Source organism: Platalea leucorodia (genome assembly GCF_965183815.1).
Source record: "Platalea leucorodia genome assembly, chromosome: 5".
Classification (NCBI taxonomy): Eukaryota; Metazoa; Chordata; class Aves; order Pelecaniformes; family Threskiornithidae; genus Platalea; species Platalea leucorodia.
In genome coordinates this window covers 52,797,058-52,814,473 of record NC_138827.1, presented here as the reverse complement: position 1 = coordinate 52,814,473, position 17,416 = coordinate 52,797,058, and the positions used below count along the sequence as shown (strand labels likewise).

The 17,416-nt window shown below is 37.1% G+C and overlaps 1 protein-coding gene across 9 annotated transcripts in view; it reads left to right on the top strand.

The window, feature by feature from the left end:
* Positions 1 to 17,416, top strand: part of RABGAP1L (RAB GTPase activating protein 1 like) — a 266,858-nt gene that overhangs the window by 169,315 nt on the left and 80,127 nt on the right. For all 9 annotated transcript variants that reach the window (XM_082312703.1, XM_082312693.1, XM_082312699.1 and 6 more), the window contains one exon: positions 9,598 to 9,639. In XM_082312703.1, the coding sequence (XP_082168829.1) occupies positions 9,598 to 9,639 (42 nt within the window). The remainder of the gene's footprint in view (positions 1 to 9,597; positions 9,640 to 17,416) is intronic.

The following is a 17,416-nucleotide window of genomic DNA, read 5'->3' as shown; positions in this document are numbered from 1 at the left end:
GTACTGCCAAAACTAAAGGAGGGGTTCAAAGCTCAAGCTGTCATTCCATTATTAACCTAGAATTTTAAGACACTATTGGTAACCTCTGTTTTAAGTCAATCTGGCTATTTTTGTGTGCAGTTCTTGGGGATATAAAATACTTAAGGATTGTGCTTCTCTCCTTTTAAGGAGTATACAAAAACCCCTGCTACATGCTGCCTTTTCTGGGCTGGTACAGATATTTGTCTATTTTAGTGCCAGTAATTACATAGTCTTGTTACAAAAATGAATAGTTTGACTACTAAGCTGCCATTCTATGATCAAAACTGAATAGAAAGGGATTCAACTGGTTATCTATCAATTTTGAATATGAAATGATTTAATGTTTTCTAATATACCTAATAATAGAGAAGTGAAACTACCTTTCACAGGACCACACAGCAGCACAGTGGAAGAAGTGGGAACGGAAAGCTAGATATCGTCATTCCTTGGCCTTTATTTATCAACTATTGCATTCAGAATTTTGTATAAAATAACTTTTATAATCAGCTTTGAGAAACTGTCTGCAATAATGAAGACTGATGGGTGTTTTTAAAAATCTTCTAAAATGTGAGTGACTTGGTGCTGGTAAATGTGTGGCACTTACTTGGTGCTAGTAAAAATGTGGCACTATGTTGTGTAGATGTGCTTCCTGGGAGTGCTGCTTCATAATGAAATAATGAAAATCTTAGAAGAATTATAACTATTGGTGCTAAAGATTTGATTTCTGTCTTATGCGTGTCTTGCTGAAGAATGGATGTGCCAGGAAACACTATGCCGTATGGTATCACTCAGACGATAAGACCAGTCGTCTCTGCGTGTTAGTACTAACTGAGTAGTAGATACCATAATAGCCTGCTATTTTTTATCTGTCACTGTCAGATACTTCTGTGATGCCTTCAACAGAGTTGAGAAAGAACAGATTAACATTTTAATTTATTAAACTTCCTCAGGAATTGAGTCAGGAACAAGCCCACTTCTGTAAATCTACACTCAGATGAAATGTGAATTAAATAAAAGATTGTGTACAGTTGTTTATCTTCTGTAGATCTATAGGGGAAGAAGGATTGAACTTTTTGGAATTACCTGTTGTTGACACATTGTCTGCATTTGTTAACCCTTCCAGTTATGAATGTTTTAATGTATCTTACAAAACAGCAGTCTGGGCTTGCTAGAAATAAAATATCTTTTATTAACAGCATATTAAAAGCTAGGCTTAAATTCTGAGTAGGTATAGATGTGTGCTGAAACTGCCTGCATTATTTCAGTACTATTTACAAAAGTAAAGTCAATGTCATACATGTGAGTTGGAAAAGGCTAGAGGGTGTGTGTTTGTTTTCCTTCTTATGAATATAGGCGATTAGACTTTGGCATTTAGACTGCGTCTTTCCTCCCGTCCATTGCTCTTTGCGTTGTGCCTGCTAGAGAGCTAAGTCTCTTTCTGAAGTCTTTATCAGCCACTGCTGTTTCATGCAAAGAGATTGGAAAGGATTTCTTTCCGAGACTGCTAGTTTGTAATTAATTTAAGAAGAGAGTAGGTTGTCTCAGAGTCCAGATGGAAGACTAGAATTTGAACATGCATGTCCAATGGTAATGCTGGTTTGCTACATTCAAGCATCTGTTGACATGTCAGCCATTATAATCTTTTTTGTTGCAAAAACTTGAGGTCTGCAATGGAGCTGGCTCAGGTTTTCTGGCCCTGGATGTTTTGCTTTTATGTATTTAGATGAGTTATTTAAATCCATGCTAAAAGGCATTTTAGCGTAATGACTACAGCTGTATTCTACTGTGGGTTTTTTCAGTACTAGAACAGAAATTTAAGTAAAAAGAAAGGGAAAAGGATGTAGTATTTCATTGTGTGTTTGATGGATGAGGAACTTTTTAAATTTTTGTATATGTGTGTTTAAAACAGATTATAATGATAAAGAATTTTAAGTTATTTTCAAACTGAAACTCATAAGAAGTATTAGGTGTTTGGATATAAAATTTCAGTCAACAGCAGAAATATTGGAGATACGAAATACAGTGTTCTGTGTTGCCACAAGCACAGGGGAACACAAAATGTTCTATTCACTTCTAAAGCTACACGGAATTTATAAAATTCAAGCTTGGACTGAGGAGAAGAGTATTTTAATGGGAGTTCATCTAAGAGGTTCTTGGAGAGCCACAGGGTTTAACATAACCCTTTACACTATGTTGTCCAGCTGTTCCTGTGAGCATCCATAATTTATGTATCCTCCATTCATAGCTGCAGCTTGTTTATCCCAAAAATAACAAGGCTGGTGATAAATACTCAACATGAGCAAAGAAAAAGCAGTCTCACAACAATCTGCAATTCAAGATAACTTATATGAACAGAAGGTACCTTTTCGGTGATGTTGATAAATGTTGTGGTCCTAAAATGTTGAGGCTGCTTCTGTTTCAGAAAGTGTTCTAAGAGACAGGTGAAAAGTTACCGAAGAAGAGGGACCTATTTGAATGACCTAGTTTGTGCCTTAGAGGGAAGAGACATCTAATGCCATGTCACAGTATGTCTCTGAATTACTTTCCCCATTGCAATTGAAATATTTTAGCCACTTACTAGTTGATGTTCACTTGGTTGATTTTTCTAGGAATACAGTAAATTTCCATAATGCTTACTTAACGCCAGTGCCATCTGCTGTATTTGAATAGCAGCATATTCTAAGCAGTCTTGGCAGTCCTCAAAAACGCTTCAGAAATAACTGAAGGAAAGTATCACAAATGGGAGAGTGATATTCCGTGAACAAATCCAGGAAGCTAAGCTAATTTGGGGACTGTTTTTAAAAAAGAGGGTGGTGCAGTCTGCCTCTGCCAAAACAGTTTCCATTACTTCGTGCTTGGAATCTGAGGCTGTACTGAATTTTCTAAGCACGTAGAATCAAAACATGTACTTTGCGTTCGAGTGATTGTTGGGAAGGGAAAATTAATTTCAAGGGCCAGGACTGCGTTGTGGCAGAGAAAGGGAGAAAATGAAGAATGAACACTGGGAAGGAGATCAGATGGAGTGCAGGGCAGCAGGACATTGATTCAACGGTCACGCATTTTTCTTTGTGTTACGTGGCCACATGTAGTAGGGGAAGGAGATAGGGCGCTCTGTCAAGAGATGTTCTGAACCCCTCGTCTTGTCCCCTCTCAAGAAGATGGGGGTCTGAAAGATTACTGCTCCTCTGAGCATTTCTAACAACCATTCCTTGTCTCCATATGAGAGCGGGAGGACCTGTCTTATCTACAGAGGTATGAGGCCTCTTTTTCTGTCCTTGTATGTGTGTGGTGAGGCCCTTGATGCCTAGTGTGGATTCAGGCCCCCTTCTTTGTCTCCATATCAGTCTGGTTTGGAAAGAGGGAAATGAATGTCTAAAGCCCTGTAATTTAAACCTCTGAAAACCAGAAAAGTAGTGTTAGTATATTGCTTGGTCAAGCAAATGGAGAAAACGTGCTGCCAGTCCATAACCAGCTGCCTATGAATTAGGAACGTGCCACCGCAGAAATACCAAACATCAAGGAGCAATTTGATACATGGAAATGACTTAAAATTCTGTGGCTGTAATTTTTGTTCTTTGAGGACAGTGACATAAACTGGAGAGGAAAAAGTGCTAGTCTCAAAGCACTCTTTACCTTCAACCAGCCATAGCAACATCTCAGCAGCAAATTATGTGAAAATCACCTAAACCATGCAAATATTCACTAGCACTCCTAAATCCCATTCATTTCTGTTAAAAGCAAGCAACCAACCAAAATTTCATGACAAATCATACTAATACAGGTTCATGGTTGCCTGGTAGTATTTATTGCGTGCCTTTTCATGCTGCAAAATACAGAAAAGTGGCACAATAAATTCTGAATCCCGTGGTGCCGTTTTTACCATCTCCCTGGTACCTGCTTATCTAATAATTCAGTCAACTGGTTTTAATTGGGTTTGTGTATTATTCACAGCATCATAGTATCAGGATGGAGATTCCTGTATTTTCTTCTTTCTTGCGTTACAGCATTTCCTGTTGTGAGTAACTGTAGTAGACAATGTATATGGAGTCACTGGGGGAAGCCCAGCGTAAGACATCGACTATAGGTCATGCGTTAGCAGTAAGATCTCTATGCAATTTGGTTTTTCTTTATTTTCTAATACAACTGTTTAGTAAGAAAGCTGTATCTGTTGCTTATACAAAGCTTGCTATTTTATGTTGTGCCTTATTGGAATGAGTTTCTTTTCCGTAGTTGTCTTGTCATTGAACTAGCATAAATGTACAAGCTATACAAACTGTATCTGCGTAAAAGATGTTAATTAACATGAATATTCCTGCAGAGCGTGCTCTAAGTCTGCATAACTTACAAAGAGAAATTTGAGCTTCAGACCATATATTTATGTTGTCAGCAAAATAAATACATTTGTGACATTCCTAAAGCTCATTGTATGCTCTCAACATATTAGAGTTGCCAAACAAATGTTTTGCTGGAAGCAATCCAAAACATAAATAGAATTTTAATTCTCCTTTAGAGTTTGTAACCCCAATTACCCTCTGTAGCGCCTTTGAAAGAGTGTGCAACTGAACCCATAATTATGAAACACTTTCGAATTACAAAACAATGTCAAATTAACTTCAGTTGAATAGCTAATCTCTCTTTTAAAAAAAAAGGAAAAATCAGTTATTAGAAAGCTGGAACAGATTAACTGGTTCTCCTGATGGCACGTTGTGTGAGTCTTGAGGCTTCTCAGACCTTAAGAAGGTGCTCAGTTGACTTTCAATGTATCTTCTTTACCTGGTGCTGAACTTTAGAGAACATTTTATCAGTATCTTCACTGTGTCCTCCTACATGTCACGCATATCTAGGAGCAAAACCACAGATAAGGATGCTAATATTAAATGAATTTTCCATATATTCAACATCTGAAAATGATGCAAAGGGCATTGCCCTATAACCAGAGGAAGGTCTGTCAGATGGTCTGGGTTGGAGAGGGAGAGATGCTAGTATTTAATATAGCCTACCTTCTCACAAGGCTTTTGTCATTAAGGAAAAGCTTTAAAATGGGAGATAAATTCCAAAGTTGTCCCCTATGCAAATGTTGTCCAGATACTACATGATTAAATTGTTTGGCCTAACTCTTCTGCCAGCTCCATGCTATGCTGTTGAACTTTGCCAGTAGCAAGTGTTAGTTTGCTGCCCCCTTAACTCCCTTTTTTTGGGTCTCTGGGTAGATTTTCTGGGTCAAATGAATAGATATGCCTCCTCCCTTCTAAAGGAAGCCATGAGCATCCTTTCTGTCACAGAGATCTCATTGAATACAAACTGAATCCTACAAAATCAGATCTTTACCATTCTCTGTTTGTTCTTTGTTCCCAATCTTCTTTTCAGGCCTTTTTGAAAGGCATCTTGCTTCAAAGTGCAGAGGGACTCAAAGTGAGGATGCCTCAAAGAGTTCTTCTACCTATCTGCAGAAGGAATCTTGGCCTCAAGGGACTGTGAAAATCTCTCACTAGAAGAGTTAGCATAATAAGATTTCCATTTATTTTAAGCCAGCCTTAGTTTCACATGTATCATTTCCAGTTGAAGTGTTTCATTTTTACAGTCTTAGGAGATACAGTTTCCCCGTTTTGCCCATGAGAATGTTACCTACAATCTCTGTCAGAAATTATGGCCTTTTGACATATAATTCACATAAGCGGATGCTTCTATGAAGGGCAATCTTAATGAATTAAATGGTGGCCTAGTGGATGGTGAGTGTTCATCCCAGCACTGTCATCCCGGTAGATATGATGGGTTCTTCTGCAAAACTATGCTCTTTCTTCTTGAGTAAGTGCTGTCCTACGGAAGTCTTTGTAAAGCAGAGAGTGGTCAGCATGGCAGTTAGCAGGAGCCATAAGGAGGCTGTATGATAGCACAAACTAAAATTTTCCCTTTCCGAACCCTTATCTTACCATCTTGACTGCAGAAGAGCTGTCTGCTTTGAGATGGGCTTGTTCCTTCTCCAAAACTTCTGAGCTTAATGAGATCTGTTAAAATGCTCTAGGCCTCTACACAAGCTTAAGAGGGTTCTTAAATAACACCTGTTGGAAAGAAGAAGATACTGTGCAGATGCTTAACTAGGCAGATAAGCCTCTAAGACAGGCTGTCATAGAAACTGCTGGCCTTCTGCAAAAGGCTAGTTAAAAGCTCCTTGGAGGAGGATATCCACATGCCTCATTTCTGGGATCCTTGCCTGTGGGCTTAATGTCTGCGAGCTGTGCAGGCTGCACACTCCTCCTTCATTTACTCAGTAGCAGCAAAGCCTCTCAGGTTGGAAAACAAGAGAGTGGCTGCATAACTGAGAAGTGATATGACATGATGATAAGTCCCTAACTGTTCCTGTGCTCTTATAACAGTTCTTGTTTAGTAATAGCATATATTTTTGGTTTTGATTTTGTATATTAAAAACCACAACGGTGTACATAATTATGAACAACTTTCATATTTGCAAATTTTTTAAATATTAAGATGAGATCTGCATGATATTAAAGCATTTATTTCCAAATGCCTAGTTAAACATATGACCTTTGGTTTTAAAAAGTAATTATCCAAAGCTTATTTAATATGGGCTCCCTTCTCTTTCCCCCTGTGGATGATTTGTATGTACTTTCATGTTTCCATTATAAAATTGCTGGAGGGATATTGCTAGCAATGATTTATATGTCTGGTGCACATTGGTATTTTTGGTCCTTCTTCTAAAATAGATGGAGAAGTTTAAGCTGAATCTTATAAATCAGTGTGTGGTAAATGAAGTAGGATTTTAAATAAGAGATTGTGGAAAAATGAGCTGAGCCTTCTTTTTCATAATCATCATCATTAAACTTGGCTATGTCAGAATAGACTTGCATGCATTAGGAAAAAATAACTCAAGTATGTAGATCAGTGGTTATAAAATGTGTTGTTAAAATGGGTGGGTAAGGCACTGCATTTGAAATCTAAAGCATCTTGCTGTAAATCCAAACATGAGTAGAAGCCTTACTGTAGATTGCCAGATGCCACCTCCAATTCACTCACCTGTCAAGGGGTGTATTAGTCCTTCAGGTGCAGCAAGTCCAAGCTGCTCAGCATGAAACAGCAGCAATTGATGCCTCAGGTCTAAAATATTGCCTTGATTTGGGAGTTACCTCTCCCTTTGAGGAAAGAGGAGGGTGCAGATTGTCTTCTGTTGCCAGGAGTAGTGGCGTGCTGCTCAGCACAGCTGTATACAAAGGTTTTAAGTCTTTTTGTTGTTCTGATTTTAGGGCACTTGTGCGTTGAACAGGTTATCTCAAGTAACATGATGGAGTTTGTGAGCCGCCCCTTGCCCGGTGGGGTTAGAAAAAGAGCTGGGGATTCTCAAGGCAGGAGTAAACCTATTTCTGCTGCATTTGCTATCCATGTGAAGAGTGATCATGTAAGAGGAGCAGCAGGAGAGAGTTTGATTAATTTCAGTTCAGGAACAATGTGAGTTTCAGGCAGATCGGAAAAAAATATTTAGAAAATAAATGAAAACTGGTTTGGTTTTCTTTTTGTTTTTTTTTTTTTTTTTTTTTTTGTAGTGCCAGAAAATACACAGGACTCTAATTTTTTAGTAATCCAACAACTAGACATAATACTCCTACTCATAAAATAACAAAATCTGATCCATCAGTTAAGAAGAAAACACAATGTTTGCGATGGCTTGTAGTTATGCCTCTCATTTATAGATTGTATGTTCATATCAAATCCTCTCTGCTAGGAGTTAAAAGTTGTTAATGTCATGACTGTGTGGAATGAACTGTTGACTTCAGATTGATATTTGGAATAAAACTGAGAGTACTATGAACTTATTTTTCTGCTGGTGGTGCTCTAGTATTATCAGTGTCATGACTGAAATTCACAGCCAGACATTTTTTCTATTAAAAAGAAGTATAAAAAGCAAAATAACTGTTGTTTACTTAAAGTATTTGTTATCCCATTTGGAAGAACGGTTTGCTATTAATGAAGCAAGGTTCAGTCCTGCTACAATTGTGACCTCTAGTGGAAACAGTCAGTTTGTTATCATAATGATTATGCATCAAATTGCAAAGTAATTCACAGAGTGTTGCAATGTTCATTATATCTAATGTCATAGCATTTCCAAGACTCATTAATGGTAAAATCCCTTCAAGGCACCATACTATCCACGTAAAAAAATACAATTTCTTCCCAAGAATGCCTCTGAAAAGTCTTTGAAGATTTTTATAAAAGCTAATTTTTATAGAAATATGGTCTCAGGCTTTCAGGAAGAGGCTTAGAAAAATACTCAATTGCAGAAGCAGAAATTTCTTGGAGAAGGTTTCCTTATAAAAAGTCCTGTTGTTATCCCACAACAACACATATTGCAGTGACAGTATTACTTGTGTGCAAATCTGTTGAAACATTTTTAGATATCAGCTCTGAAAGACATTATAAGAAAAGATTTATCATGCCATTAAACAAGCAGACAAGATTTTTAAAATATAGTCTAGGAAAACAGTCTGAACACAAAGTACATAATATAGCAAATGAGAACTGCATATGGTATTTTTCATATTTGGATGAACACAAAGCTATTTATAATCTTAAATAATCAAGATGTGTAGACTACAGACAGGAGAGTCTCTTCCATCAGCAGAGGCAACGTGTGCCCTGCCAGCAAGGCTGGCATCTTGCGTCCTCTGGCCTGAGCTGCCCCTGGCTAGTTTTCCAAGCAGGACCCCAGGAGTAGTTTCAGTTAGGCTGCTCCAAAGGAGCCTTGTTCAGGGTATGTGTTCATCTTCCCCCGGGAAAATCTCAGGGTCCCAGGACTGTCAAAATAAAAAGATGTTGAACAAAAGCAGGGGAGTGATATTTCGTATTTTTGTAGACAATGTTAAGTGGAAATGTAGCCTTTTTAACCCCTCTATAGACAATCAGTGGAGTGGTTTTTGCTTTCTTTGATTTTTGAATAATTGGACATTGTCATTGTATTATTCACTGAACTTGTATTTGTAGACTTGTATTTCCAGCTTGTGCAAACCAGAAAGCAGACTATTTGATACAGACATCAAGTTTCTTGCCTATGAAATAGTTTTGATTTTTGGCTGATAACAGAAAAAAGGTGTATTTTGTACTTGTGGAGGGGTTTTTTGGTTTTATTTTGCCTTTTTTTTTTTACAGTTTGAGCATGAAAGATTGTACATGATTAATCATAGCTAAGCTCAGTCACTTGGCAAAGATCCTGTCAACTAGAATATTTATTACATTTTCTTGATACCCTGCTTGTTAGAATATTCTGCACTGTTCATGAAAACTAGCATTGACAGGTACTAAAGCGATGGAGAAAGATCTTGTCACATCCATAGCACCTGACGAATTGAACCGCGAGATTCCAAAAGCTCCAAAGAGCCATCGTCTTCCCCAGCCGGGAGTTTGGAAACTGCCTTGGGGCTTTAATGATGAACTTTGAAGTGCAGCAGAGAAAAGGAAAGCATTCCCTAGAGATTTACAGCATCTAGTTATGATGCTACATAGTGATAAGTAATAGAGAGTAGAGATTTGTATGCTGGGACTGATTTAAGTCTTTTTCTTCATTTTCAGGGTATGAACATAATTTTCCATGTAGCCTTGGCTCTCTTAAAGGTAAGTCATTGATTAGAAGGGTTTTTTTTAATTTTATTAAACTGTATGGAATATTTTCTTAGCTTAATGTATCATGTCTAAGGGAACAATAATAGTGGAACTTCTGGAGGAGGGAACAGAGGAGAAATATCATCCATTTGGGTAGAGATGTCTTCAAAATTGTCCTTAGAGTAGATCTGTTTTTATTGAACTTAATCATGTCATGAAGTTCCTGGAAAAACAAGTGCAGTCTAAGGATTTAAATGTCTCATGTAATTACTATTAAGAAAACAATTCTGATTCATTTCACTGTGTATTTATTTTGTGGCTGGGTTCTTTCATATAACTATTCAAGAAACATGTGATTGGATACCATTTGGTATCAGATGTTTTTGTAATGTCAAGAGAGGTATGGAAATCTTTTATAATATGGGGAACTTCTGTCTTTGGCTTGGACACAGAATTTACCTAAACAAACAAATCAACCAACCTGTAGGTAAAGCATTGGCCCTTTTGATGCCAGTGAGATAGCTCAAAGTTAACTCACATTAACCTTCACAAGTTGGCACTAGTTCAAATCCAGTCCACATGCAGGCACATGGTATGGAATTTGTAATATCACCTTTGAATTCAAATGATATTCCCATTCAAGAATTTAGACTAAAGCTCAGGGTAGAACAGCCTGTCATTCCTAACACAACCACCCCATAACATGGACGCAGGCTAGGATCATTTGACGCTTGCTAGTCCTCTAGTGTGTTTTCCTTATCATTTACCTAGAAAGGGCAAACAGCTACTAGTTGATCTGTTCAGTAAAGAGGAATTCTCAGACTCAGCTTCTGCGGCACAAAGTCCTACGGCAAAAGTGCTCCACGCTAGGAATATATAATATGCTGCTGCTGTGACCAGAGCAATTGGAAATTTCAAAACACATATATTTTCACTTGAGGTCAGGTAGCTTGGGTGAAGTGTTGCAGTGTAGGTATGAGATAGTATGTAGCATTATGGTAAGGAAATGTCCAAAATAACTTGTGGTTTACACTAACACAGTTAATGTGTCAAACCGCGTTGGGGCTTTCTACATGCGTATATGTATTAAATGAAGTTGCCTATAAACAGGAAATGTGTTCAATGTACGTTTCCAAGGAAGTGCTCCTACACAAATCTAAATTTGTAAAAAGGGGCGAGGGAAGTGTGTGCTCTTTTCTTCCTGTTTCATATTTTATTTGCAACTATGGGGGCTTGTTAATTTTCTGTTTTTTAAGGCCAGTACGGATAAAGGGAAATTTAGTAGGTTATGGCATGATTGATTGTAAAAGAAGTGAAAGCAAGCATCCAAGTGACACCCAACAGGTATGCTGCCATAATAGTAGGAACAGGTTCTGGAAAAAGGTATTGATACCAGTTTATGGATCGTAAAACTGAAGAAGAAGAAAGAAAAGGAGTAGTACTTGCCCTGAGCTGAAAATGCCTGGCAAGGTTTTCAGGAAAGGAGAACTTTGTTCAGTTTGGTTATGAGGGATGGTTTTGAGAGAATGAGCATACACCCAGCAGTCTGTTTTCCTTATGTTTCCTGGTGCTGCTTGTGGGAATGGTTGAACTGGGGTTAGCTGCAGAACAACTGTTTAGAAAACGTGATAACGTTGGAAAGGACTAAAATCCTTAACTCATGGATGTCATACTGCAAATAAGGAGTTTTTTTGTGTTGAATAATCAGCTCAATTTCTTTTAATAGAAAGTGCTCAGTCTTTTCATTTTATATATATTCCACAACATGCTGCTTATCCAATTGAGCATTTCTCTTTGGCAGTTCCAGAAGAGGAAAACTCAAGAAAGTATTTTGTCAGTCTTCTTATAACTATTTTCTAAGTTTAAGAGTTTTAAGAGTTGGTTTTCATTCTGCTTATAGCAGTTCTTCTTTTTTATTTATATATATATATCTACACATATACATATATATATATATATATATATGCATGCAGTATGCTGTATCTGCCTGTTCTGGCAGTAATAGGCTCTAAATGGTAAGGGAGGTGTTATCCTGAGAAAGTATTTCTATATTGCAGCCAAAAACAAGTACAAAGAAAATACAGGTAAGTAAGATAAGTTTCTGAGTCAGAAACACTCACATAAGAGTACAGTTCCATAGTGTTACCAAGATGGAGCTGGTGATTATATACAATTGAATTAGCATATGATTTGCTTTCAGCAGGAATTGCTGTTCTGTTAGGGAAGAAAATTGTTTTGTGCTCTGAGACCTGAAGTAATTTTTTTCCTATTCAGATGTGTTCATAATCTCTCCTAATCATTAGAAAAAAAGCGGTTTAGTGCACTGGTCTTCTTAAGTTACAGAAACTGAATGTGCATGCTGCAGAACAACCACTTTAAAAACTGTGTTTCTAAGGTCTTGTTTCTTTCTGAAGTGAATGAAAACAACTCCTAAGGATTTGTTCTTTGATAAAACAGAGTGATTATTCTCTTATCCACAACCTTTTGGATTATTTTTAATTTGGACGAGGGAATGATTCATCGGTGGAATATCTGAGTCTTTACTGTGTAAATGCCATTTTCCTTACTTCCTTATGAAGCATGTGTCTCACAATCCCTCATTAAATAGCAACAGAACAGAAGCTTTTTTTCTCAAACTGCCTTTTACTCAATGCGGTTTCTCACTGTTACAACCAGCTGCTAGTATTCAAAGTGAATGCTTGTTAGTTTTGAAATGACAGTACTACTTCTGTGACCAATTACCCGAGACATCTTGATGCAGTAATCTTCGGAAAATAAACATGTATTTAAGACACGAGGGGAATCCTTTCCCTTTCCTTCTCCCACATTCTGAGTATGATTGTAGTAATGAACAGCTAGAGGATTAAAACTCTTCAGCTATGGAGGCCATCATTTGTAATAGGGCATTAGTCTGATTTCTTATCAAAGGAAAAGCACAGTCTTTTTTTTCTGTAGCATCCAAATGTTACGCTTTATAATGCATGTCAGTGCCTTTCATGTATTCCACGGTGTGCTCATCTGTCAGGCTCTCCAGCTGGTGGCAGTATTTTACAGTTTGACAGTGATTATTTAGTTACGTCATGTAGAGACTGCACCTGAATTAACATTTAGTAAGCTGAGCTGATAGAAAATCAAATCCCTCTCCTTTCTTTTTCTGAGCATCAGAAAATATAGTGAAGCACTGGGGTGTGAAAAGAACGCCAGTGTTGAAAAAGACAGCATAAAAAATTGTGGTTTAGAACAACTCAACAACCAACATTTTCATTTTCATCTTAAAAAGCCCAATTAAGACCATTAATTGAGAATGACAAAGGAAAATGTACCATTCCAGTGCCATCATACTTTCTGATCTTTTTTGTCATCAACTAGTTAGTTTCTTTGTTGGAAATGACAAAGTAAACATTAAAATCTTCACAATATGCTAAGAAAAAAATATCAATAACCACCTTTCTTTCATATTTTAATATTTCAGTAATTATTTCCTTAATCTTCTGTTTCCGATCTCACTACCTTAGCAAAACCAGCTAAATGCATGCTTTATTTTGGAATTAGCAAATTGAGGCAAGTATTAAAATATGTCATTGTGGAGAAATCACATATTTCTCTAGATTAACTACTGTTGTAGTTGCTAACTACTGAAAAGGCAGGGAAGAGTACAGGTTAACTGGAAATGCAAGAATGAACCACAGGGGTTTAAAACAGGTCTGTATCCAAACTTTCTTTTTGAGGGTTCATCTGCTCATGGAGTGTGATTCATAACAACACTTAAGGTCAACAGTTAGGTTGTTGAGCTTTCGTCGGGGCGACCGTTAAAAATATGTTGCTTAATGCCAGAGGAAAGCCATAGTTTTGATCAGAAAGGTGTATAATGTTCAAATTGAAATGGGTAGAAAATAGTGAGAAACAATAATGGATTTGTTACTGCTTGTGTTTCCCAGCCAGGGCATTATTATCTTACAAAGATTCACTTCAGTACATATATTATCTTAAAACCAGTACTTTTATATAGCGTTCCTTGAACTTGGGTGAATGCGAGCAGCATTTCTAACGGTACTTAGTAGTTCTTTCACTCCTTCTCACTGCATGTTATCAAGTGATAACTGTATATTACACAAACAAGACAGTTGTATTTCTTGGTTATTTCTGTTGCCATCTTTCAGTCTTAACGCTGTTTGTGTGAGTCTGTGCCCAGCAGATTAGGAGAAGCATACCAGTTACAATGGCAGGGACAGCAGATCATGCTATTAATTCAAGTAGTTGATACAGAGGCTCCCTAGATTTAAAAAAAAAAGTGTCAGAATTACCTAGGATAAGGAGAGTTATTTGTGATCTTTATATCATTCTGTATCTGGCCTGAAAAGGACCTCCTGGGCCAAAGAAATGCTTCTCTGCTATATTATGCCATTATGTGACACGGCATCCATTTCATAAACTAGTAACAGCAGCAATATTGCTGGTGGAAGGCCATTTCCCTTATTCCGGTTTAAATTTATTATTGACCATTTTATACCCTTCTACTCTTACATTAGCATTGTTCTTTATCTTAAATAGTCCCCTTCCAGTGACACTCACACTAGTGTTTATCACCTTGAAGTATTTATAGATACCATTCATATTGTTTACTAAATAAACCAATATTCTTAGTGTTCTTGAACTCTAGAGCATCTTAGTAGTTCTCTTCTGCATCTCCTCAATTCGGTATTAATCTTTTTAGAGGTGATGATGACTGGATCTTTAAGAGAGGTCACACTATGTTTTCTGTGTTAGTGTTTTATTTCCTTATCTCTAAAAAATCTACTTTATCTGATAACTATGAGGATTGTATTGTTCTCTTATGTTTGTATGGAATAGTATTCATGACTAACCAGGGAGTTCCACAAATACTATTTCACCACCTTAGATGTGGATTTGTGTAAGAGCACAAATTTTGAATAAAATTATGCTGTATTTCTGTATACATTTACATTTCACATCTTAATGAACATATAGTGAATTGTAGCTTTTCTTTTTTCACTTTCAAGACATTATCTTCTTTGGATAGACATCTGACCTAACCTGTCTTGGATTTTGTCCATCATTTATCTCCTGAATTACCACCTGCACCAACCCAGAACTTTAAAATCAGATCTGAAATTTTGTTCTGTGTTAAAGGCATAGCTCAAAAATTTATGCTCATGAGAAGTGGACATACCCAAAGACAGCCAGGGCAGTCATCCATTCTTGTGCACCTTAGATCCTGCTGTTAATGAGTAAATTATACCTATTCCTTCAGGGAGCGGTGTGGCTTGCAGTGTAAACCAAAGTGGCCAGTGTGACATCCCTTGAGATTATGCCTCCCTTTTTCACCTGCTCCTGAAATTATCACTTGCCACTATCTAGCCTGGGGCATTAGTGTTTAAAAAGTAGTGTAATCTTTTAAGGAAACAAACAGGGAAAAAGCCAAAGGGTTTAAGTCATAACAGCAAGTAATGAAGTAAGTTTTATCAGTCAGATAACAAGCAACATAAGAGGAATAGTTAAGTTGAACAACCAAATTCTTCCATATCTTATTGAAATAAGATACTGATATTTTGTATAATCTTACTAGCTAGACATCTGAGGATGTCAATGAAGACTGGACAGGTGCTTATTTTAGGTAAAACTTGCATATTGTCAATGCAGATAATTAAAAAAAGTGAATTGTCTTTCAGTCAGGGATGAAATTGTGATAATTATTGTAACTTTTTGAGAGATGTCACATGAAAAGTGCAGAGTAGGCAACAGATCTTATGCCATGTCTCCAAGAGATAAAACAGCTATTTCATTCTCTCTCTGCATACCGTCACTCTTACTTTGCATTTGCAGTGACTTGAGTAGCCTGAACTGATTTTTAAATTAGCACTGCTTTAAGCTGGGGGTTGGATGAAGTGACATAGAGGGGTCCCTTCCAACCTAAACTGGTTTTGATTCTAGGTGATCTAGTTTAGTCTACTCTGTAAGTGCCTTAAATCCTCAAAAGGCGCTTTTCAAGATAAAAAAGAAGTGTCCACATTAAAATCTAAGACAAAATAGATGTTGCCCTTTATACCATTTATTTTATAGCTTCTTTATGTAGCTTATCCCAGGATCAGCCCTGGAAGCTTCTGGTACAGAAGTGGATCCTAACTTTTTGGTGCTAGAGATCAGAACTGACTGTTCTCTTTTCAAGGTCTCCATTAGGCAGAGGACAAGAAGTTCACTTTTTAGGAGGCTCTCAGATCACTGCTTTTGTATTTCTAGTTCCTAAATTGAGGAGTTCCTTAAACTGTAGGCTTTGCTGAGCTGAAGAACTCCTGCCACCCCCAACCCACTCCCCCTACCACAAAAAACAGTACTTGGTGACTTGTTGGAGATTATATCTTTAGAAAGAGAAATCCGTACCTGAAAATGTCCAGAATCAATCGACTTCCAGACTACTGATTTTCTTGCCCCAATATAACCGGTTTTCTATTTTTAAATGTCCACCTTTATTTGCATGCTAAAAATCCACCCTGTCCTGACTAGTTACTTTCTTAGCCCATTTGATCTCCTCCTCACACCTAAAATCAGTTCAATTTCTATTAACTGAATGTTCACCATAAATTTTTAATTTTGAGGGAGAAGTGTTCTCTTTTTAAAGGAATAGAAGACTGAAAGCAGAGAAAGCATGAAATTCGTTGGACTGCATTTCTTTAGCAGCACTGAACCCTGATTTATATATTAATGGCAATTCAGCATTATACTGTCTTTATAATTTCTAGATATTGGAAACTGGAGATGGTGTTTTCAGGACTACGTATAGTTCTGATACATATATGTATTAATTTTTTTTTTTTTCCGTATCCTGTATATGACTCATGTACCTAGAAAATCTTGTGATTCTGTGGGAAATTTTTTTCTTAAGTATGTAATTGAAGTAAATAAAAACATGAAAATAGTCATTCCAGATCAGACTTGTAGGCTTATCTACCCCAGTATCTTGCTGCCAACAGTGGATACACAGGAAGGACTGTAAGAACAGGGCAATAATACTCCTTTTTTTCTCTGGCAATTTGTGTCTTGGGGACTCTCTGAGAAAGAAGTAGTTTCATGTTTAATAACTCTGTATGGATTGTTATTCCATGGGTTTGTCTGGTGACTTTTTGAACACATGCAACTAGTAGCCTCAGAGATTTTCTCAGCTTAATTATGGATTGTGTGAAGATGTGTTTCGTTTTGTTTGCTTTGAACCTGTCACCTATGAGTTTCATGTGAGGTTTCTGGTTCCCGTGTTGGAAGGCATTTTGGACAGTTGGTACCTCTTCACTTTTTCCACAGCACTCATGATGGCATTCTCTATTTAGATCACTATTCCTTTCCTATTATTTTCTACCATTTGACTTATTTTGTTGACCTCTGCTGTGCACTGAGCTGATATTTTCATAGAACTGTCCACAGTGACTCCAAGATTCATTCCTGAGTAGCAATTGTCAGCTCAGAGTCTATCATTTATATGTAAAATTGATACTGTTCTCCATATGCATCAATTTACATTTATATACATTGACTTGCATTTCCTGTATTATTGCCTAGTCATTCAGTCTCTTACGGTCCTTCTGCAATTCTTTACTGTAAGCCCCTGTTTTTAAAACCCTAAATAATTTAGTAGCATTTGCAAACACGGTCACCTCATGTTTCACCCTCTTTTCCAAGCCATTTAAGAATAGTCCAACCAGCACGGACCCCCGCACAGATTGCTGATGGAATCTACTATGAAAATTAATTGTTTTGTGTTCTTCCTAATAATGATAAA